Genomic DNA, 23,846 nt, shown 5'->3' on the forward strand with positions numbered 1-23,846 from the left:
CTACTGTTTGCTTTCTGGATTGCTGAGCAGCCTTGGGTGGATGGCAGCAGCCAGGGTCACACAGACAAGAGGGAGGACGGGACTGGGAAGGAGCAGAGGACTTGCTCAGAGGAAGCTGGTGGGAATTTGCTGCCATACATCTTTCTGTGTCAAACCCTTTGCACCTGCACACAGTAACCATAGGGACTGAACACAGATCCCGTCCATCCAGTTACTCACTGTCTGACCAGGTTCGCCATCGTCACCTTTGTCACCAGGGGGACCGTCTTGACCCTAAAATACGAGAAGAAAGAAATAAACAGGCAGATTGAGGGTATGAATGGAGCTAAATAAAGTATTGGAAGCAGCAGGTGTTGTTCAGCGTGTAAGTTTTGCATTGCTACTGCCCCAAAGGCTGCAGCATGGTCAGAAGAATGGTCTTACGGTGGGACTTCCCACCCTTTCCCCAAGAACAGTAAATGACAAAAGAGTGGTGAATGAACAGCACACAGCCGTGTTCCATCAAGAGGAGGAACCTAACTGCCCCTCTGCAAGACAAACACTTACAGCTGGGCCAGGCTCTCCAGGAGGACCAGGATCACCAGGGAAACCAACTGGACCCTGCAAAGAGAGGAGAGAGACATCCCCAGGTCAGAAACTGCACCTGCAAACCTGCAGAGCACTCGCACCCGTCACTCTAGGTGCAACATGTGCGTTCAGCCTGGGGAGCAAAATCCCAATTCCCTACCCTCAAAGCTAAGCCCAGATCACATCCCAGCTTTGCGTGCTCAGTAATTTCAACCTGCCACAGTTACCAGCTCAGCTCTGCAGCCAGTTTACACAAAGCTCCAGCATCAACATGGGATTTCATCGAGCTTTTCATAAATATATCAGACAAGTGACAGCGGAATCCTCTCAGCTCTGGGGAATGCAAAGATTAGAAGGTTTTGCTTTTCCTTTCCATTTAATGTGTAACATTTTTCACCTGAAGATACTCTCAGATCATTCGACGACTAAAATAACTTCACCGCAGTTCTCCCTACAATCCTATTGTGCACTTCAAATGATCCTTAGAGCAGTGCTCAGACAATAGGTTTCAACCCATAATGCAGCATCCCAAAAACCATCTGTTAAGGGAGATGACTAACTCCCCTGCCTCCTCTGCTGCTTCGTACCATCTTTGCTTATCGCATGATGAATTTCTTCAGCCAACAAGCATCAAAGGAGCAGGCAAGACAAATATCGTACCATTGTCAGCTGGTATAAATCAGTACAGCCCTGCTGGCTTCAATAGAGCTACAACAACTTGCATTAGCGGGAATCTGACCCTGGAGATACGGCTCCCAAATTCACATAAATCTCCCCTAGGCTATTTTGGAAGCTTTGCTTTGGTGCAGAGGACACTGGCAATGCATAAACTCAAGTGCAAAGCAGAAGTACCACCTTCTACATAGGGATGGGTTTTCTGATAGCCTGCAAAAAGAGACTAACAATTCAAGCATTGCTAGAAGACAAGGTACAACTTGGTCTTTTCCTCATTAGCACTCTAAAGGAATGGGATTATCATTGCATAATATTAGATGGGCAATTATCTGGCTGGTAAACAATTTCAGATTTCACAAAATTCTCTGGAAAGTATCTTCCCATGTGAAAATCTCCACGAGGCAAGACAAGGAAGTGCTATTTTGACAGGAGGGGGTACTTACAGGGCTGCCTTTGGGACCATCATCACCTGGGGGACCTTTAGGGCCAGGTGGACCAGCAGCACCGGAGGGACCTGCTTCACCCTTTTCACCTCTTTCACCTTTTGGACCCTGTGAAGGAAAAAAGTTGTGTCTATTACTATCACTGATCTCTAATTATCCTCTGATCAGTTCTGGAAAAGCCTGTCTGTATCTTAAAACACGAAGACTCAGTGGTGTTCATGCTGTCATGCACAGCCTGCATTCGGAGACTGAAGCTATTCCATAAACACCCCAGAACGTGGCAGTGTCTGTGTGATGCCCACACCAAGGACATGGCTGGTTCAGTCCCTACAGCCCCAGCAACATCTGTGCATCTCTGAAACCCCTTTAGCCAACTTTTTGGTGGAGAAAAGCTCTCCTCCACAGCAGCAGACTTACCGGCAGGCCGACCTCACCAGGCAGACCGGGCTCACCAGATTCACCAGGCTCACCCTACAGGAAGGAAAAGAAGATGGCTACAGTTACAGGATGCAGACCTTTCTGCTGATTTGCTCAACCCCTTCGGCCTCTGAGAGCTGCAAGCCTCAGCAAGTCATTGGACATTGAGCATCACAGTTTTCTTTTTCAGGTACATTTCCACCTCCTTGGCTTATATTAACAAATACGCACACTATACACATGGATCTGTTTACTTAATTGAGAAGAAATCACTAATAGAAGTACCTCAAGGACAGCACTACATGCACTTCAAACTGGGAGAAGCCTCCTCCCTTCAAATAGCACCTATTTATTCACAGACTGTGCATGACTGCAGCCACGCATTTACCCCATCACCACCCCACTCACAGCAAGCGTTGGAACAAACCTCCTGCAGCCCTCAGTCAGGTTGGAGTGCATGCTTTACCTTCTCTCCTACTGCACCAGGATTTCCTATTCCCCCAGCAGGACCTTGGGGTCCATCTGCTCCTGGTGGGCCGGAGGGGCCTCTGGGCCCAGGTGGACCTGGTGGACCCTGAGGGAAAGAGGAGACATTTCAGACAAGCTCCTTGGAAAAAACACGTACATCAGTGATGAAAATGGGAGGAGAAAAGCTTCTTACCATTTGCCCAACATCACCTGTTTCTCCCTTCTCACCAGGAGGTCCAGGCAAGCCCTGTGCGGGGGTAGAAGGGGATAATTGTAGTCGTGAATACATCCTGCACAGCCTCAGCCCTCATCACCCCAGCCTCCTCCGGATGCCGCAGCTTACCTGCAAGCCCACAGGGCCGGGGGGACCGGGGAAACCTCGAGGTCCTTCATCACCTTTCTGACCAAAAAGGCCTTGCTGCCCTCTGGGACCTGGCTCTCCATCAGCACCCTATGAGGAAACAGTCTGATTCAGCTTAGCATGGGCACACGGCAGGCAAAAAGCCCATATAGCCCCACCACCTCCCCCTGCAGCCAGCAGCCAAGCTCATCCACATGCACTGGGTACGAGCAGCTCCCAGCAGAAACTGCAGTTCTGTCCAGTGCTTCCCAGCACTGCTTTTGGGTAAGAAGAATTCCTGTTAACAGTACTCACAGCTGGACCTGGCTGACCAATTGGACCTTGTGGGCCTGTAGGACCTGGTGGACCCTGTGAGGAAACAGAAGCGCAAAGTCATATTTAGGAGTGAAAAACCTCACCTGTACAATGAGAGGCTCTTGAGCACAGCATCCATTAAATCTGCATAAATTCTCAAATGAGAGCAGGGGAAGGATGGAGTCAAGCCTGGATGCACCAGGGTCCTGCAGGACTGGTGCCCAAGGACACACTTAAGCTTATTTTGCAAAACACTTTCTGAGGGAGGTGGAAGCTGGAAGTCTTTCTGGGAAGAAAGAAGCCATCTGTGCATGTCTGTGTAACATAAGATGTCTCACAGATCACCCTTAGCCCAGCATCACCTTCTGCACGTAGGTGCAGCTACCTACTTGCAGGGCCAAGAAGCCCAAACCAGCTTAACCTGACCTCGTATTTCAGCACATTTACAGGAGAACCTGTACAATTTATTTTCCATTCCTCAGGCTCTGAGCACACAAAGGGACCTTCCGTGTGTCACATGCATCTAGAAAAGCAATTGCAGCCAAATGCCCAACTCCAAAGGCAAGTGTTGCTGATGCTTGAGATATTTACATAGTATGTAAGTGAGAGGGAAGCATCTCAAGGGAGCTGGAGGAGAAAGACACTTCAGCAGGCACTTTCATTTTTACACTGTGGGTGAATTTGACAAAGCAAAGGAGAAGAGAAAGGAAAGACGGGATGAAATTAAAATGAGATCATTCTCTGGTTGCAGCAGGTTGCGTGACATAACCACACGTTCAGCCAAAAAACAGCCACAGATGACATCCATCACACTCACCTGCTCCCCTTTGTCACCCTTGCTGCCCTTCTGGCCAGGCTCCCCGATCTCGCCCTGCAGGTGCAAAGAACACAGTTAGTTCAGCTGGGGACCATTGCCACATCTCCCCACCCAGCAGTCATCCTGTGCCCTGATGCCAATTCCCACAGAACCAACCCAGCGAGTTCTGAAAGAGGCCAAACATTCGGCTGCTCCAGGTGTAACCAAACCCTCTGGTATCCTTAAGCTTTCCTGATGCAGAAGCATCATCCCATGAGCTTGTTAGCAATGATGAGTGATACATCCCAGCTAACGTTTTTTAAGAACCCTCCAGTCCAGAGAGGCTTAATGAGAGACTGGGGAAAGGTAATTAATTAGGAAAGGCAACGCACCCAAGGGCAGGCCACCTGCTACAGGCTTAGGGGAGGCTGAGAGCTTCAGCTGAGAAGTGCTTGTGAAGCAGTCAGCCTCAATCTCTCCCAAACCCAACTCCACTCATCCCAGGGGACTGCAAGCACCATAAACCACTCTTGTGTCACAACAGGCTGCAGGTCTGACCCAATGCCAGCAGAGTGGCTATGGGGTAGACGGCCCAGTTCCTTCCTAGTGACCCCGCACAGCAGGGATTGCTGTTTGTTCCCACCTTGTCTCCATCCTCGCCGGGGGGGCCAACAGGACCTGCTGGACCCGGGAGTCCCACGGGGCCCTGGATGCCGTCCCGACCTGCTGGTCCTTGAGGACCCTTCTCACCCTGGAAGCAGAAAGAGTAGGAAGGTCACGCAGAGCTCTCCTCCATCCTCCAATTGACCCATTAAGGCCATTAGCATTTTATTCAGCTGCTAATGACCCCTGCCTTGTACGGGCATGCATAGCAAGACTGGCCTCCAGCTGATATCTCTCCGCATGCTCCCTCTCTAAACAAGACAAAATTTCTATCTTCAGAAATAAAACCCAAGCAAATCTAAACGGTGAATACCCAGATCACAGCTGCAATTTCACTGCTGTGGCAATATAACTAGATTTAATCTGAACCCTCTGCCATCTCCCTCTGGATGACAAACAAATCTCCAACTAATTTTTACTTCCACAAGCCAGTGCTTGCTGACGCTAGGGCTGGCTGTCCATGGCTAATCGCTGAATAATGGCCCTGAGCTCCCTCCTGAACCTCTGGACAATGGAAAATACATGAAGCAAATAAAGCAATCTCTGCTGGCCTCCCACTTAAACATCTTGTACCCCTCAAGCCTGGAGCCTTTGCTCAAATTTGTTTGTTTATTGGAATCGAACAGTAGATATTTTTCAGTTTCCTCGTATATAATTTAATTGCATCCGAGTCTTGGTGCTCTCTTCTGAATAATTAGATGCCACATAAGTTGCCTATTCATCTGCCCAAGAGCATATCCCATAGACACCGGGCAGGACAGATGTTTGCAAGGCTGATTCACTGGCAGATGCTTGCCTCTGGACTAGCTGCTGGAGTTTCTAATAAGCCATCAAATGTGGAATACACTGGCTGATAAGCATTTCTGATAGCAACAGTCAATCAGTGCTACTGCCTTTCAGTCTGAAATCACCAATGCCTGCATTTGCTCCTTTTGCTGGACCTGGGTGAAAACTAAAGCAACCCAGAAGTCAGCAACGCTTCCCTGCAATACTACTGGGGTGAGAGTTACAACCCTCCCCTCCTTTTCCTCCGGGACTGTTGCAGCATTGAGCCGCTCAGCACCAACCCAAAAGCAGCATCCCGCCCACTGCCCTGCCTGCCTGCTGCATCTCCTGCTTGTGCTGGGGGAGCAGAAGACGTGACAGCACGTGGGCTGGGTGCTGGGCAGGACCATATGGCACAGCTCTGCTCACAGCATCTTTGCATGGGTGTCAGCAGACGGCCAGCACGCTCGTGCTGCAGGAGGCATGTAGCATCTTTCCTTTTTTTTCCCTTCTCCTTTTTCACACCTCGCCCAGTCTGTCTCCATGTTCAGCTCCATTTCTACAGGGTCCACAGCCATTAATCTGTGAGCTGGTACTTACTGGTGCTCCCTTTTCACCTGCAGGTCCTGGAGGTCCCTGTGGTCCAGGTCGCCCTGGCAAGCCGATGGGGCCAGCTGAGCCCGCAGGACCTCGCTCACCAGGAGAGCCCTGTGTGGGGAAGGAGGAAGGAAGATATTACTGGAACATCGGGTGCTATCTATATACAGGAAGAAAGAAATCCAGCAGTAGGAAGCTTCAGATGCACCAACTCAATAAATGAGCACATTTGAAGGGGTAACTTCCATGTGATGGCTTGGTACCATCAGCCCAAGTTCTGCAGATCCTTTTTAATTAAAATCCCTGGAATGGCTGGTGCAGGGAGCTCAGTTTCTGGGGGCACATTATCAGTTTGGAACATGTGCATGATCGCTTCATGGTTAATGCAGCAGGGAGGGTTGCACAAGGAGTATTTTCTTCCAGGAGGCCTGCACTGACCAAGACTCTCAAGTGGGAACAATTTTCAGAGGGAAAGCTGGTGACTTAGAAGCAAAATACTGGATGTCCTGGATCATCCTAGTTCCCCCAGCTAGTCACGTATATTCACAGCTAACACCATAAAATAACTGAGCAATTACATGTGTCTTGTAAAATAAAGCAATATCCAGCAAGCCACTCGTTAGTGCAAAGGGAATAATGGATGAAGCCCTAAGCTGTGACTAACCCACTCACTTAGCTTGCCAAGCTTGTAAACGTGTTAGGTGGTGCCTGGGAGGGCAAGGATACTCACTGCAGGACCGGGGGGGCCTGGGGGACCTTCGTTGCCTTTCAGCCCTGGAGAACCCTGGAAGATGGGAAAAAAAGAGTCATTAGGGGAGCTGTGTGCTGCACTGCCTGGGCATCCTGTTGTTGATACTTACAATGGGGCCAGGCAGACCTCTCTCTCCAGGGAAGCCTCGCAAGCCTGGGGGACCATCCTTCCCTGGGAGGCCAGCTGGACCAGGGTCCCCCTGCAATGATAGGGACAAAGAGCTGAGGATCTGTGGGTGCTCTCTCTGTGCTCAAGCCTCGACGAGCCACTGTGAAACATCATTTCTTTCCTGTATCATCCCTCTCCACCTCTGGCGGAGGGGAAGGTGTGCAAGGAGGAGGAATCCAGCAGGCTGCTCATCCCTACCTTGGTCCCTTCCTTCCCAGTGAGGCCAGGAAGACCTTGTTCACCTGGGGGACCTGGAGGACCTGGATGTCCTCGCTCACCCATTGGACCAGTTTCACCAGTTGGACCCTAAAGAAACAGAAGGGGGAGAAGGGGAGAAGGTAACAGACATTAGGCACTGAGAACTTCTGGAATGAATGCATTCACACAAATGAGATGCTATTACTAAAGTTATCAAAATTGGGATACTTCTTAGTATTGTACTGTCACGTTGGTTGATCCTTATAGGGGCATAAGTGACTGATTAGGCCATGCTACATGGCAATTGCTGACACATGGGCACTGATGGTGACGAGTGTATGGTAAGGCACAGCACAGAAGGTTCCCAAACGGCCCATTCTGGAGGAGAAAAGGCACGTGCACAAGAGTACAGCATCCCTGCACGCCGGTGTCTGCTGGGACTGCAGCTGTCATTCATGTCACGCTGCAGGATGCCACTTAGCACCAGCAGAATGATAACACTGCATGAATCACTGCACAGCACCGGGCTGAATGAAACTGCCACAGAGCCTAATCCTGCACTTGAAAAGACAAACACAGTCGAGGAATTGCCCCTAATCATGGTTTTCATCAACCAGGGAATTTACACTATCATTAAAGAGGACAAGTTAATTATTTCGTAATTAAAGAGCAACTTCCTTGGTCGTTCAAGAAAGAAGACTCAATCCAAACCCAGTGCTGCTCAGGCTAGGACTCTGACTACCAAACCAACACAGAGCCCTGCATGCCTATGCATAAGGGGTACAAATTCTGGTGGTGCAGTTATCAGTTCAGATGGCACAGCTGGCAACTAACATTTTAAAAAGAAATTAATTAAAGAAATAGAGCAATTCTGAAAGAATCTGGCAGCACATTACATTAAATAGGGATGCATTTCTTCATAATGAAATGGAAGAGCACTCCAGCCACACCAGCAAAGGGGTACAACAGATCATACTGATGAAGATGAACACAAAGGACCGGTGCAAACACCAATGTTTGTTCCTTACCTGAGGGCCTACAACACCAGGGGGGCCAGGTGGGCCAGTCTTGCCTTGGAAACCCTGTTAAGAAAAGGGAGAGGACAAAGAGATGACATCTCTGCCATTGGATGCTCCCCAGAGGGACCCAGAGTGCTGCCTGCTTGCTGCCCCCCAGCAGAACCACCGACCATGGATGACACCCAAAGGCAGGAGGAAGAAAAAAAAAAATCAAACAGGAGATGCAAAATATGTATTCATACATTGACAGGGGGAAAGAGAGCGGTGGAAATGGGCCTTTCAGCTCTGGTGGAGGGTTCCAGGTACAGGCTCAAGGGGGGAATGGGTGTTTGGGTGGAAAGCCATCAGATCTTCAGCTCGCTTCTGCTGTTGTGATGGAGCTACCACAGTTTGGCTGAATGATTGGCCATATATATATGTATGTATAAATTGCTACACTCGTAAAACCTACAGTGGAAATGGCTATTAAAAAGTCAAAATGCTCATTTTTCTTAATGCTGAGCAATTCCTCATAGCCACTCATTTCCCTTCTCCCGCTCCCAGCTCTGCTGTGACTCCTGCTCCAGGTTTCACCCTGCAGGAGTTCTGGCCCTGGGTGACCACCCTGCACTCTGGCACAAGCAGAGCCACTTTCCAGCCCTGCTGAGTTTTATTTCCTTCCTCAGCATCTGCTGAAAGAAATCACAAAAGTGCTTCTCTGTAGATGGCTGAAAGATGAGTAACGAAGTCTCCACAGCAGCTAATTATAATGACACGTAAAGAGCGACAATAACGAGCTATCACCACTGCAGTTGTTTAGTTCTCCTAAGCCACTCCTTAAAAAGCACATTAATTATCATTCCTACTACAGCACGCTGACAAGCCTGAGAGTTGCCATTCAGGGCATCCAGGCTGTTTTCTCATGGCCACAAAAGATGATGGGATAAGTCCCAAAGCCAGTGGTACTGTGTCATGCTACAAAGCCACACCGTGCTATTTTAGCTGTCTGCAAATGGCAGAATATCATGTCACCAATAGGAAAATGGCAAACCATCACTGTGAAAAGAACATGCAATTCAAACCCTTATCTCAGAAGAACATCTCAACCAGCTCTGTGTGGGACTTTCCTTTTTAATCTGAAGAAAGGGCTTTCCTGTTATCCTTTTTAAACCACGAGCACAGAGCTTTTAGGGCTCTTTTTTTTCTTGTCTTCTCTAGATCTTGTCTTAATAAATCTAATACGGCCCAATATTTGGCATCCTTCAGCGTGATTTGTTGTTCCTCAATGAAAAGTTAATTAAAGGGAGCTATTTGACGAGCAGACTTCAAGTCTAGGCTTCCTTGCATGAAGGCACAGAGCGCGCTAGCAAGGTTACTGATGTGGAAATGATATTTAATTTGGTTTCATGTCCGTCTCCTCCCTTTTCAGCTCTGCGTAAGGAAAGAGGACAAACAAAGGGGCTTCTACCTGGGTCAAGGCCAGGCTGGATGGAGCTGTGAGCAATTTGGGCAAGAGGGAGGTGTCCCTGCCCACAGTATGGGGGTTGGATCTACATGATCTTAAAGGTCCCTTCCAACTCAAACCAGTCTACGACTCTGTGACTCAACACTGTGAATCTGTGATCCAAGAGGGCACAGGGGAAAGTGACAAAAGTGTTTGCTTCTGACAAAAAAAAACCCAAACCACCAGATTTTTGGTTTTCTGAATCTATTTGATGGCCATAGGTCAGTATTCCTGAACTGACAGAAGACAGCTACCAGGGAATGCTTTCAGACCCCAGATAGCCCACTGTCCACTCATACTCATACAGACTCAGGAATGTGATGCTTTTTTCCAGGCTCAAAAGTTGAGAGCTGCAGATGCAAGACAAATTTTTTACTGCTTTTTCTAATCTCAGCTTAAGTGTCCTGGATATTTCAGATAACTCAATAAAGGAAATGTAAATGTCACAGTCAGACTCCGGCAGGTGAGAACTCTTGTCTCCACCTTTAAATTAATCCTGCAGTGAGGACTGTGACTTCAAAATACCACAACCATCACCACAAAGTCAGTCTCACGGATCGTGAGTAAATATCTGGTGTTGCACTGAGCAGTATTTGCATTGCCTCGCTTAGCAAATGCCAGGCAAGTTAATTAAACTGTTGTGTGATAAGTTGAGGGGAAAAGATGCTTAATGTGCAAAGCCTCTTTAATGCTCATTTGCTAGGAAAGGCGGTGGAGAAAAAACGCAAAGCTGAGTAGAGGAAGTTGGGTTTCTTTCCTGTAGAATAAACACAGAACAAAGAATCTATCTGCTAACATGCAGCATGCAGTGATGGGAGAGTGATGTACCAACAACAGCAAACGAGCTGGGTTTGTAAACAGCCGAGGAAAAAAGAATCAGCATCCCCCAGAATGCCAAACAGAGAGGTACTAATTACTGCATGCAGAAGAATACATGGTAGAACAGTCATTTTTGCTTAGGGTGTCCTTCAAGCAAAAAGGTGCACGAAACAGACCACCAGAGACGCACGACAGCCATCATACCTTCTGCATGCCTCATCACTCTCCTCTGGTGAGAAAGACTGATTACATCTGTGCAACAAAACCTTTTAAAATTGACAAAGCAGTATTGCATACGACACGGTAAGGGCCCCAGCAGCTGCTCCTCGGGGGGGCAGCAAGAGAGATGTGCTGGGGGAGCCCTGTGAGTGGCTTTGGCTCAAAGGCGGTGTCAGCAGAGACGCTGGTGTGCTAAGGCAGGGCAGATCAACGCGTGTGCTGCAATAACCAGTGTGGGCAGAAAAGCTAGAGCAAAGCCATGGCAGCACTGATCCGGGCTAGGAGCTGCTTTCCTCTCCAAAGAAGCACTGCAGCAACAACGGGGCTGTAACCTCTCTGCTGTGCTACTGCTCTTGGTGCTGGCTGCACGGTGCATAAAGAAGGGAAAAGCGTTTATTTCTTCCCATGGCAGGCTCCTGAGAAAGCAAAACTGCCCTGAGCTAAGGCAACGGAGTGCAGAAAGCTGAGTGCTGGCTTGTGAAGGAGGGAGTCCATCTTGCATCTCTGTTCCCACATACCTAGATTGTTACAACAGCAACATTACAGTTGAACATTTCCAAAGAGAAGAGTGGGGAAGAAAGCAGAGCTTCACCACTGCGCTACAAGAGCAGAGCTGAGGCACAGCTTTCCCCTGGGAGGCCTCTAGGGAGTCCGTGGGGTGCACAGCATGGGCCAGGTCCTGGCATGCTGACTCACAGCATCCTCCCATCCATCCCCTGCAGCACACAGAGCCCCAGCTGCTCCTGTGCCACTCCCTGGCCTCTCTATCTCCCCACTCACATTCACTCTGTGTGCAGTGCACATCACTCCCATGTGTACCACAAGGACAGAGAGAGGGGCTGGTGCGTGGCCGTCATGCAAATCATCATTAGCCCAACTTATCCTGCTCAGAAGAAAGTTGCTTCCTGTAGACCAGCCCGTGCAGTTGGAGACACACAGACCTCTGCAGAGAGCAAACTGGTGGCCCCATCTCCCCAGCTGCACAGGAAGGTTTAGAGAAACCAACCAGCAAGATGAGGCTTGGGGCTAATGATCTGCCCAAGAGTTCTGGCTACTTACAGTTTCTCCTCTCTGTCCGGGGTGACCAGGCAATCCATCCTTCCCAGGAGGACCCTACAGCAGACAACCAAGGTGAGAAGGAACGTGGCTGAGTGCTCAGCAGTACAAATAAGGACTGAATCAAACCTATTTGCATGTTTGCATTAATCCCCACCCGTTGTACAGAGAAATGGGGGTGCTCAGAACCCTAAAGGATGTGGTCCTTTTTCTCACACATCTCCCAGTGATCTTACAGATCTGTATTACAGTTGAGCAGAGAGGGAGTGAGCTGTCACCACAGGGAAAGAAATCACTCCAAAAAGGTTTCTGAGGCTCCCCCTCAGTGTACAATAATTGCAGAGACAGAAGCGTTACTCTGTTGTGCTGTCCTCCCAGCACACAGAAGAAAAAGAACAGAGCAACCATGAAAGATCCTAGCGATATTGAGTCATTAGAAAACGAACATTTATAATCAGCTGCAATTTACTCGGCTATTTAAAATCTTAAACCATCGAGTTATTATTGTGCTGCCTCAGTAATGCCTTTTATTGGGCACGTCACCACTCGTCAGAGAAGCAGCGAGGGCTGAGCTGGCACAGGCAGTCACAGCTGGATGGAAAAGATCAGATGCATTTCTTTGCACGGTTTGGGAAGCGTTACTTACAGGGGGGCCTTTTGGTCCAGGAAATCCGGTTGGTCCTTGAGGCCCTGGTGGTCCCTGGGATACAAAGCAAGGCAGAAAACAGGGTTAAGGAGTGCATACGCTTTACAGTGACACGCAAAAGCTGGCTTGTTGTGTCCCAAAGAAATGCCATAGAAATGCATGTTTTACCAAGTGTTCAGTCCAGCTGAGGACAGCACAGCAAACACCAGGAGTGTCATCAGCCACTGAGGGGCTCTGGGTGTCTGCACAAACAGCATGGGGAGCCTTGACTTCTTCCCATGGATCAATATTGGTGTAGGACACCCAAAATCCCACTTGAGCCTCACCTGAAGAACTCAGAAGGGCTTTAAGGGCTAGAGGTGATGTTGTAAGACCTCTCTCTCTACACAAGCAAATTTCACTGTGGATTTTGAAAGAGATTTTTTCTGTTTGCTGATTGAGGTGTGCTCAGCCATACCCCGGCTGAAGGGAGCTCCCCACTGCTCTCTGCTTCACAGTTCTTGGTAGGACGCTCATTGCAGCACCAGCTCAGTGCTGTAAACCCAACCCTTCTGCTGTATGAAATCAACAGACTGCAATGATCCCTGCTCACGTGGCCTTACCCGTTCGCCAGGAGGACCAGGGGGGCCGTCACCACCAGAGTTGCCCTTTTAGAAATAAAAAAAAAAAAACAACCAAAAACACCACATCATTAAAGATACATAAATCATCGTTTTGGCTGCTTTGCACAAAGGCTTCAAACGGCACCACCCCAGGTGACACCCATCCCACCGACTGCCCAGCCCCTCTCCATCAACAGCTCCATAGCGGGAGCCGCATCCAGTGACAAATGAGCAACTGCTCGCTCCCCCCACACTGCTTAACGAAAATACAGGAAAGATAACACTGGTGGGCTCAGGATATTTCCACCAGATAACAGCCGCCCTCTGAGAGATAAACGCTGCAGCAAAGCCAAGGTATTTATCAAAAATTCATGCTGCTACAAAGCCGAGACATTTATTTTTAAAGGCGGCAGCGTGGCGGTGACAGTGCCTCATTACGGCAGCTTCGCTTCCATTATGCCCAGCAATTGATGGTCACTTAATTGGTTTCTGCAGCAGGTGCTGGAGCTGGGCCTGCCTCCCCCATTGGCTGGCAAAACAATGCCCATTGTGCTGGGCTGCCAGTCGTTGGCCGGCAGCGCGCATGCAAAGCGGCTCAGCAAGGTGCAAGGTTGTGCACAAAATAGGGCGCAGGGGGAATGGAATGCAGGGCTGTGCTGCCCCTGCTGCAAGGCATCCCCTCCTCTTCTGGGCCTTTGTTCGCACATGCGGTTGATCTCCTGCTGAAATGAAGGCCAGCACGTTTCTAGGAGCTGTGCATAGACTTCACAGTTGGGTTATGAGGCATTTGGCTGGGTAATGAAGGCCGGGAAGGCTCAGCTTTCAAAATGCAAAATGGAAAAGGGACAAAAGGCAAATGGAAGGCAATGAAGCAGATGGCCTCTAATGCTGACACTTTTTAGGACGCAATTTTCTTCCTAATTGCCATCATAGGCTTCCCAGAACCTTACCTTTGGGCCAGGTTTCCCAGTGCTTCCCCTAGGGCCTCTTTCCCCACGTGGACCCTTAGAAAAACACAAAAGATGACATCTTAGTACCTTGGGTAATAAAAGCAGTTACAGTGACATCAGACAAGTACTGCAGCACCCAACTGCACTGGGACAAAATGCTGTCCCACCAGCAGCAGTAACAGGGAGACCGGAACCTTCTGCACTGTGGTTTCAACCTATTTTGTCATGATGTCAAACTAGAACCAACAGTGAACCCCACCCCCAAATCACCGCATCCCCTCTGCTCAGCTTTAAGGCTGAAGGCCACATCGTAAAGGGCCAGATCCCACCCAGCCAGGACTTGAACCAGAATCTCCTAGCATTAACAAGACATCAAAAAGAGGGAAGAGAAGCATCGTTACCGTTGGACCGCGCTGCCCCCTTGGACCTGGTTTGCCAGGTGTCCCCTGCAAAGGAAAAGAAACAGGGATGAGTCTCCAGCCAGCAGCAGCCACAGACTTGCAGCAGATGCAGCCCAATGGAGACCAGTTGCTCCCCACACCTCTGCATCTCTTGTTTGTAATTAAAATGACAATAGCACTTTTACACACAGCTCTCGATGATGGCATTTATTTTCTTTTATAACATTTGGATGCATGTGAACAGTAACCCTCCCAGGCTGGCTCACGGTGCACAGGGCACAAGCTGATGACATTAAATATTTAGGGAAAGCCAGCAGCAGAGCAGAAATCCTCACCTGCACTGCTATTTTACGCTACACAAGCCAATTAAGCCGCCCCACATATTTACAGATCCTTCTTCATCTTTGCGAACCTCGTGCTAAACAAGTAATTTAAGACATTGCTTTGCAGCCGCAACAAAACAGCAGGCTTATGAGATCTGACAGATGCACTCAGTTTCCTGTAATGGGGGACTGTGATTAATTCTGACAGAAGAAAGACAAAGACGGCTGGGTCCTAAATCTGGAATTACGTTAAGCTCCATTTCCATGTGCCTAAAAGAAAAGTAATGGCCCACAGCTTGCTATCTGAAGGCACTATTTTGGCTGGTGTCACGATCATAAGGGCACCAATAGGTTCGACTTCTTCCTCTGGACAGACAGCCCTATTTTTTTTATATTTTTATTTTTTAACCAATCACAGCTGAAAGAAGAGAGACTTTCCATGTGAGGAACGCAGACGCTAAAAATATCATTTGCCATTTTCTGCCCCAAATCCATCACCTAACAATCTCGCCTTCTCGTGTTCGGCACTCATTAACCAGGTGAGCAGAACACAGGAGCTGGGTAACTTTCAAGTCAACTTCCTTCCAGCTGCTATAATTAGCCCTGCCGAATCCTCCTTGCTCTGTGGCTTCGTTTAGTAAACACTGCTGGCACACTTCTTCAATTAATTACCCACATTATCTCAAAGCACCCCGCCTGTGCCACGTGAGGCTGAATTTGGATCTGGCAGCACAGAGTGCAGCCCCCTGCAGGTCACCCCCACGCTCCCTTCTTTTTCCCTCAATTCTATCTTCAAGCAAAATTTCCCCCTGCTTATTGCTACCATTAATCATGCATGCAGCACTGCGTACCACCGCTAAGAATTTATATAGCACTGTAAATGCACACAGGCCTATATATTTCAGACAGAGAAGGAAAGGCATCTAAATTCAGATTATTTTCCAGGCACCCAAATGGACGGCCTGGATCTCAGCACTGCCCTGCACCCTCCAGGCTCTGTCAGATGGGGCGAGCAGGGAGATCGATTATCCCATGCTAATGGCTGAGGCTTATTAGCTCCAAAAATAAAGATTGCTTACTCACATTCCCAAGTATTGATTTTACAACCAGGCTCTGAAGATGCCCCAGCCATCCCAGCCGAGCTCAACTCCAGCTGCAGGGGCACCGAGATGGGCAGCCTTGGACCAAAAGCAACCACCATGTTAGGTTGTGGATGCCCCATCCCTGCAGGCATTCAAGGCCAGGCTGGATGTGACTCTGGGCAGCCTGGGCTGCTGGTTGGCGACCTGCACACAGCAGGGGGTTGAAACTGGATGATCATTGTGGTCCTTTTCCACCCAGGCCATTCTATTCTATGTTTGGAGGGGATGCTTCCATTAGACTTCCTCACTCTTAACTTGGCTTCAACTTCTGGGGGCTGCCAGCACTGAAATTGAGGTTTTTCACCATTTTGTTTTGTTTTTTTTTGTTAATTCAGGTTGGGGGACTATTCACGTTTGCTAAGATGGAAGGCTTGTTTCAAGCCCTACATGATGACAATTGCCAGAAAAAAAAAAAAATAACCTGTGATTCATATTATTCTGGACACATAAACAACCACGTAGAGTATCATAATAGTAATACCTCGTATAAAGAAAAGACAAACAGGAATGATTTTGGGTTGTTTCAGCTGCAAATTGGGTTACTCCACAATGCACCCGAGAAGCAAATCTTACAAACTCGCTTTCCTGACTGCGTGTGGACATGCTCATAAAATAGCAAATTTACTGGTCTCGGGAGAAGCAGAGTGTAATTTATCAAGTCTAACTCAACGAGGCTTAAATTCAGTTGATGGTCTCCGTTTGGTTTGTGCAGCGCGATCCTCGCTCGGTCTATTGTTCTGTATGTAATCGCTTTCACTTATTTCAAAGCAGATACTTGGGAGAAAGGGGAAGGAAAAAAAAAAAAGGATACCAAAGGAGTCAGTGAAAATCTCTATTTCTGCTACTCTAATAAATTTTTCAAGCGCAGCTCCTTTCACTAAAAGGAGAGATTTGTCCATGAAGTGTTTTTCTCTCTCTCCATGCAGACAAACGTGGTGATAAAACACGGACGAGCTGCTGGACTGGGTTCAGAGTGGCATAAATGGTCCAAACCATCACTGGGGAGAACTGGAATTCAACCAGCAGGAGGGCAGCAAACGCTCAGGGCTGCACAGCAGCGCATCTCCCCGGGGCTGCGGTGCTGATGCCTTCCTTTAAACCACCTGAAAATGCAGCCCAAGAATTTCCTTGCCCACTGGGTAAGGCGGGTGGTAATTACAGGGCTACAGTAAATATGAGGCTGTTGTGGCAGCTGCCTCCCTCCTGCTGCCCAGTTCCAGTGTTGGAGCTGAGGGAGGGGGGTTCATAGCTCAGAAGGAGATGAAAATTACTCAGTGAAGAGAGAGAGAGAGAGAGAGAGGAAAAAAAAAGAGAGGGATATAAAGCAAATTTCAGTGGCACAATATTAATGCAGTGCAAAGTGATTTATGTTTTCTGCGCTCCCATCAAACACGTCTGTTAGAAGTCATTTGTATTTAAATGAGATGAAGAGGGAAACAAATTGTGCTCGCCCTCTTCTCTCCCTCCAGTCTTCACCCTGTGACCAGAGCTGGAGCACAGAACGAGTGGATGTTGGTGCTCTCCATCCCCTAAATAAACACTGTTATCCTCAAACTAAGAAAAGAAAATAGACAAATAAAAACCCACTGCTGTGTACAGGCAAATTCCTGCTATCTGGGAGCAAAGCTGAGAGCAGTGAGAGATAAAGGACATCGGGGGGGATGGAGCCCCAGTATTTGAAGGGCGGTTAGGAATCTAGGATAGCTTCACTTGTTAAAAGGAGGCACGTGTAGGTGTGTTTTCACCATTCCATTCTGAATCTCCAGTTAGGCTGAAGATGGTTCTGAATAGAATCACCCATCTCCAATAATCACCATTAATTAAAAAGCTCTTCATGCCCTGAGCAACGTCTGGCAGTGAAGGAAGGATTCAGGTTCAGAGAAACCTCCTAAAATATCTCCATGTAATAATGCGTAATAGGGCTGGAGCATCCTCTGCTGGGGACCACAAAGGGACAGCCAGCAGTCCCTCCTGAGGGCTCTTCTCCACAGGGAAAACTCAGCCAAGTGAGCAGAGAGAGCAGCTCTTACCCGTGTGCCCTTCTCGCCGTTGGCGCCTGGAAATCCTGGGAAGCCAATGGAGCCCTTTGGGGGAGAGAAAAGGGAGATGGGATCAGGACATTGAACTCAGCCTGCCTGCACCAGGCGCCCATTGGCCTGGGATAACCCCATCCAACCCTGTTGACATCCACATCTCCTGGGGCTCTTTCTTTTTTTCTTTTTGCTTTAAAACCTTCCTCTAATAAAAACAAAATCCAAGACAGACCTGGAACGACCTCAGAAGCCAAACTGACTCCAAAAACAACAACCCGAAACAAACAGGCCCATGCCTTGCCTGGAAATGGCTGCAAAGCCCAAACCCACGGTTGCACCGAGCGCCTGGGGAACAGCAGGCTTTTGTGTTTGGCTCCTAAGTCACTATGGAGCATATGAATATTTAACTCCTGGCTTGTTCCTTTCTGATATGAGCGCCTGGAGAGTAACTGCTGCTGCTGCTTTTAAAATATGAATCAGAGGAAAAAAAATAAATAAATGCAAAAGAGAAAAAAAAAGTGAATTAAAAAATAAAACATCAACACCACAGCCAGGAAACCATCTCTTGCAATTAATTATGTCTCCAGTGTTAAACATGCCCGCTTTTTTTTTTTTCTTTTCCAAGCAACAAGCATGAATAATAAAATATGATTCTTAAAAAAAACCTTCAATCTTAAGGAAAGCATAAGCTCCCAAAGCCTCAAGGGCATGTAGCTGGAAGCCAGGCTGCAGCCTCACTCTGTGTAATGGAATTCACAGTTTGAACTTAAAAAGGAGATTCAAAAATGGCCCAAATGAAGGTGGGAGCGTAGATAAGATACAAAGCATGCTTGAGAATCTGCAAATAGCAGTTCTATTTTAACTTCAGGGAGACCCTGAGTCATTAGCTATTCCCCTTCATTAGCTAGCAGTAGCCCCGAGCCTTCAAAATAGCTCCATTCTGCCAATTGCCAGCACGGCAGTTCTCAGGAGCCCATCTGCCACCCAAGCACCCTGCACACCTGGTGGGAGCTGCTCTGCACACTCTGCACTTTGCAGCTCCTGTCCCCTTCATCTCCTCTCAGCACTGTGCAGGAGATGATGCAGGATGTGGCCCAGCCCCTCCCGGCTGAGGGCTGACAGCTATTTTTACCCATCCATAAATACATCCTCTGCGTGTGGGGAGGAGGGATGGAGTGGTATGAAATGCGAGAAAGCTGCACACCCAGCAGCTCTAAAAGGGAAGACAAAGGGCTTGGCTTCCCATCGCCTTGGATGTGCTAACATGCAGTGCCACAAGCACGGCAGAGCTGAGACACCAGCCCTGCTTCTCCTGCCATGTGTCCCCCAGCTCCCTCAGCCCGGTGATGTCACCGTTCCACCTCGTCCCTGTGAGCAGAAATCCCACTGTTACCTTTGGACCCTGCCTGCCCGGGTAGCCGGGCAGCCCTGGCACGCCAAGTTTTCCCTGAAAGATAAAGAAGATTGGGTTAATGTGGGCAGCTACAGGTTTGAAAATAACAGAAGCACTGGAAAACCCTGAGCCACACAGATGTTGGGTGGACACAACCAATGGATCATTGCTTCCCCTGAAGTCTTTAGAAGAAGCTCCCACACTCCCATCCCTCTGCCCCACAGCCACCCCGTGCCCCCCAGCCAAGCACCACCTACAGCAAAGTCCCAAAGAAAAGAGGGCTGTGCTGCAGAACCAACCCCATCCGGGCAGCTCCATCCCCCCAGCTCACCTTCTCTCCAGCAGGACCGAGAGGACCGGGATCTCCATTGGGACCCGAACGACCTTTGGGGCCTTCAGGACCATCCTCACCCCTGGGGCCTGGAGGTCCAATTTCACCCTGTGAATGACAAGAGACATTATCAGAGACTGCAGAAAGACTCTTGGAGAAGGCATTCTGTCACCGAGAGTCTCACAGGGCGTTATCAGAGCTCTCATTCTTGGCCGTGCCATTATCCCCAGCAGCAGCAGTCTTTCCGGTAGCCCAATTATCCCATCTCTGTGCAGAGCATCTCCACCGAAACAGCCGTCATTAGCTCTGATTGCAACGCACCCTTTTACCCACTTTCCGCTTCCCAAATTGCAGTTTGATGTGCAAGCAAGCCTTGGGAAGTGCTTAATTGAAGGCTGAGCTGGGCAACCGGAGAATAAAGATCAGGCTGGAGCTTTTGTGCTGAAAACCATTAGGAAATCTGAGCACGGAGAGAACTGAGCCATTAACATGAATTGTTACGACACTGCGGGCTCCCGCACACACAACAACATTGTCACACAGCACAGCAGGAGACGCTGCCACACCAACACAGGCTCACAAGGAGCTGGGTGGCTGCAGATTTATCTGCGAGGCTTTCAAGTACCCTTGGCCTTTCATAGCATCATAAAACACAGGGAGAGAGCTGGTGGGAAGAGGAGTTGTGAGCTTACGGCTGTCTGCAGCGGCGAGGACAGCGTGCCACATTCTGTCCTTGAGCCTTGGAACGACCAAGCCCAAGGTGACAGGTGGAGCACCAACCTGATCGATTACCCGTTCGAAATGCCAAGCAGAGATGGAGGATTTGATTTATAGTTTTACGAGCTTTCATGCAAGGCATTCTTTGTCCTTTAAGCGCGGGGATGGATGAGCACAGAGTGCTCCTGATGGCTGAGGAGTTGGGGTGGGAACGCAGCTCCCAGTGCCCAGGTGCTGAGGACAGACAGCACCCGAGCATGATTTTGGGTTTCCGGTGACCTGCACGTCCCACTGCTTTTAAAAGCTTTTGGAGTTAAAGATAGCAGTAATATAAACCTGCAGCCCCAGCAGCTTTCACTGCTCTGTGTTCCTGGTAACTGCACTTCACACTGATGGCACTGGAGGCACATAATGCTCAGCAAATAACGACGCCTACCAGACCCCAGATGTAATATTATGGGAGAGAAGAGATGCTGGAAATAGATATGATACAGCAAGATTGTGCAGGATTCTTCGCAATCAAAGCAGCAAGATGGGGCCCCTCTATTACTACTCTATTTTATTTTACCTTCAAGATGGCACTAGGGAATATAAGGATTTATGATGCCTGTGCTTGAGGTGAACATGAGTGCTCCAGAAGGACCCTGACAAAACCTGCCTTGCTGAGCTGTTGTGGGAGCATTTTGAGACCTCATTGGGTGCAGGTTCTTACCCGGTCTCCCTTGATGCCCATATCCCCTTTGAAGCCAGGGAAGCCATCTTCACCCTAAATAGCAGAGAAGGAAAAAACAGACAAGGTACATAGATGGAAAAAAATAAAACCCAAAGAATCAAGACTCACCCAGCCTTATTGTATGGCCCCTACCCAGGAAGAACAACATCAGCTTCTGTAAGACCTCGATGCACACAAACAACCATGAGAACACACAGATAAAAATCCAGGCAGGCTGCAGCCACTGAGGTCCCACAGGGCTGACAAGGAAGGATTCCTTCACATCCCCCACTGCCTGCTGGTCAGGATATCACAAATCTGGCTCAATGTGACTAACAACATCTTGCCAGTATTGGGAACCAATTACTTCTGCAGTACAACTGGCTTTATTTTCATGGAGGATGTTTTACACCACGCTTCGAGGGAACCTCTAGGACAGTGGCAGTATTTCTTTCAGCCAAGGAGGTTTAATTGTAGAACTCAAATCAATAATGTATTTCACCCTATAGCAAATCTTTTAAAGGTAATGAGGACACCATTCCCAGAAAGACCTTTAAAGTTTGGAAGGTCTCTGCCAAGATTCCCTGCCTAGCTAAATTGCTTAGATTTGCTGGTGATTTTCTGTTACAGGAATGAAGGAATACAGAATTGTTTAGGGCTGGAGCTGGGCAAGACTTTTCTCCATCTCGTTTGTGAGAACCCAGCTGCATCTTTGACATGCACACACACAGACTGGGTCCGCTTCCTTTCTGACTTGCGTTTCATGAGCTCCTCTAATGACCAGTCTGGATAGCACATTCCATATGTTGTACTCCCCAGGTCCAGCAATTACCCAGCTGTAACACACCACAAACCCTTCATCTCCATGGAATCGTGCCCAGAAAACTCAAGTTGCAAGTTTTGTCAGAAGGAAATCATCCCAAAGCTGGAGCTGAGCTACTGGTACCAGCTCACTGCAGCAAAGGGCCCCAGACCTGGGCAGGTCATGGGGCTGCATTGATCCCAAACGTTCATCAAATGGTGTTCCCTCATGCAAGAGAATTTCACAGGCAGCATCCTGCAGGATGGCTCTGCAAAACTGCTCCAAGGTGCAGAAAATCAATTCAAACACAAAACACTAACTCACCTTTTCACCTTTGGTGCCCTTCAACCCACGAACACCGTCCGCTCCCTTGGGGAAGATAAACCAAGGTGTTACATGGCACATGTCAAGACAAAGAATAATTAACAGCACATTGAAACATGTGCAGCAGAACACAAGCAAGGGAAGATCTGAACACTATTTATAGCTGCAAACCCAATGAGACATATTTTTTTCTCAGAGCTAGAGATTCTTTCAATTAATAGGATGCTGCTTGTAGGAAGCAAAGCCTCTTCTGCACGCACCACGGATTTGGTGCATGACACATTTTCTGTAGATCACTGTAATGTGGAACAGTTCCACTTTAGTGGCAAACACAATAGCAAACCATTCCCTAATGGACCACTGCAGCTCAATCTGTAGCTTTGCAAGAACTGAGATGAAAGCTTGCTTTGGTTACATGCATTCAGCTCAAGTTTTGAAGGCAGAACGGCAAATGGGATTCTGCTATTGAACAAAGACAGAAGGGGCTTTAAGAGGGCTTAACTCTGCCCATGGCCTCCAATCTGTGCTCGTATCCATGAGCACAGACTCTTGTGGATTTATTGAACCTCTGGGAAGCGAGATGCAACTGCACCTGAACCAATACATCGTGATGGGGTGGAACAGCCAGAGCTGAACGGGGAAAAAATCCCCACTGCCTCCTTATGAGCAAATGGAGCCAAGCAGGAGTGAGGGGTAAGCTGGGATTCAACCCACTGAAGGAGAACATTGCTGAGACACAGAGGCACCATCTCACAAGGTTTTGGATCAGGAGCATGAAAAGCTTGCTTTGTTTTAGGAGCAGGCATTTTGTTTTATTAACAAGCCTTGTTAAAATCTTCACATTCTGGCTGAGATTTACTTTGGCTGTTAACTGGAAATGATTGGAAGGGGACAGAGCCGTGTTCAAGAAGAATTAAAAGAACAATCTCCTCAAAGCACTAAACGATGCTAGAAGGTACTGTTGGAAAGCAGGAAACTTGGAAGCCTGCAAGAAGACACAAGACCAAGGCTTGGTCAAGCAACAAAGATGGTGTCACTGAGGTGGCCCTAGGCACTAGGGCACTAAAAGCACATTGCTAGAACCAGAGCACACAGAGCACCCTTCCCCAGGATGCTCAGTACAATCAGGAGCACCTCATCCATCTCCTGCATAAGACAAAGAAGTCAAATTTGGGCTAACAACGTGGGGATTCTGCTTTGGAACCTCCTTACCTTGACTCCACGTGGTCCTGGATAACCAATGGGGCCCTGAGGGCCTGGCGGACCCTGGGGTGAATAAAACACACAAAGAAAAACACATCAAATCAATGAGAAGGTGCAGCAATAAAGACAGCATGTGGAAATCAAATATCCCGTCCATCTGGCTGCTTCAGACTGGGTGGAAGTGGCAGCAGCCACCTGAAAATAGCTCAGAACAGCACAAGAACATCACTGGGAGCAGCAAAGATGTTTATGAGGGGAAAGAATAAAGAAAGGAGACAAGACAGCAACTACCTGGTAGAAAGGGATTTGCATGTAAGATAGGTGACTTGTGCGTTGGATTGGAAAGAAAAACAACCCCGAGAAAAACAACTCCTTTTCTGTTACCTCTCCACTCCCAAACCAGCATCCCCATTCGGATGAGGCACAGCTCAGGGTTGTATCACAAGGAGCAGTTACTGCTTCAGGCACACGCCTGAGGCGCTGCCCTTCAGCCTCACCACACAGCAGA

The 23,846-nt window shown here is 48.5% G+C and overlaps 1 protein-coding gene across 2 annotated transcripts in view; it reads right to left on the minus strand.

Annotated features, from left to right (window-relative positions):
- The window catches only part of COL5A1 (collagen type V alpha 1 chain), a 127,365-nt gene that overhangs the window by 15,523 nt on the left and 87,996 nt on the right, over positions 1 to 23,846 (minus strand). For both annotated transcript variants that reach the window (XM_042878716.1, XM_042878715.1), the window contains exons 27-52: positions 23,348 to 23,401; positions 22,136 to 22,180; positions 21,010 to 21,063; positions 19,581 to 19,688; positions 19,250 to 19,303; positions 17,854 to 17,907; positions 14,359 to 14,403; positions 13,958 to 14,011; positions 13,008 to 13,052; positions 12,406 to 12,459; positions 11,763 to 11,816; positions 8,192 to 8,245; positions 7,164 to 7,271; positions 6,907 to 6,996; positions 6,777 to 6,830; positions 6,050 to 6,157; positions 4,665 to 4,772; positions 4,043 to 4,096; positions 3,226 to 3,279; positions 2,914 to 3,021; positions 2,764 to 2,817; positions 2,569 to 2,676; positions 2,103 to 2,156; positions 1,686 to 1,793; positions 547 to 600; positions 220 to 273 (exon numbers count right to left, since the gene is read on the minus strand). In XM_042878716.1, coding sequence (XP_042734650.1) covers positions 220 to 273; positions 547 to 600; positions 1,686 to 1,793; positions 2,103 to 2,156; positions 2,569 to 2,676; positions 2,764 to 2,817; positions 2,914 to 3,021; positions 3,226 to 3,279; positions 4,043 to 4,096; positions 4,665 to 4,772; positions 6,050 to 6,157; positions 6,777 to 6,830; positions 6,907 to 6,996; positions 7,164 to 7,271; positions 8,192 to 8,245; positions 11,763 to 11,816; positions 12,406 to 12,459; positions 13,008 to 13,052; positions 13,958 to 14,011; positions 14,359 to 14,403; positions 17,854 to 17,907; positions 19,250 to 19,303; positions 19,581 to 19,688; positions 21,010 to 21,063; positions 22,136 to 22,180; positions 23,348 to 23,401 — 1,791 coding nt within the window. The remainder of the gene's footprint in view (positions 1 to 219; positions 274 to 546; positions 601 to 1,685; positions 1,794 to 2,102; positions 2,157 to 2,568; positions 2,677 to 2,763; positions 2,818 to 2,913; positions 3,022 to 3,225; positions 3,280 to 4,042; positions 4,097 to 4,664; positions 4,773 to 6,049; positions 6,158 to 6,776; positions 6,831 to 6,906; positions 6,997 to 7,163; positions 7,272 to 8,191; positions 8,246 to 11,762; positions 11,817 to 12,405; positions 12,460 to 13,007; positions 13,053 to 13,957; positions 14,012 to 14,358; positions 14,404 to 17,853; positions 17,908 to 19,249; positions 19,304 to 19,580; positions 19,689 to 21,009; positions 21,064 to 22,135; positions 22,181 to 23,347; positions 23,402 to 23,846) is intronic.

This window comes from Lagopus leucura, unplaced genomic scaffold, assembly GCF_019238085.1.
Source record: "Lagopus leucura isolate 7727_CA_CO unplaced genomic scaffold, USGS_WTPT01 Super-Scaffold_100022, whole genome shotgun sequence".
NCBI classification, from domain to species: domain Eukaryota; kingdom Metazoa; phylum Chordata; class Aves; order Galliformes; family Phasianidae; genus Lagopus; species Lagopus leucura.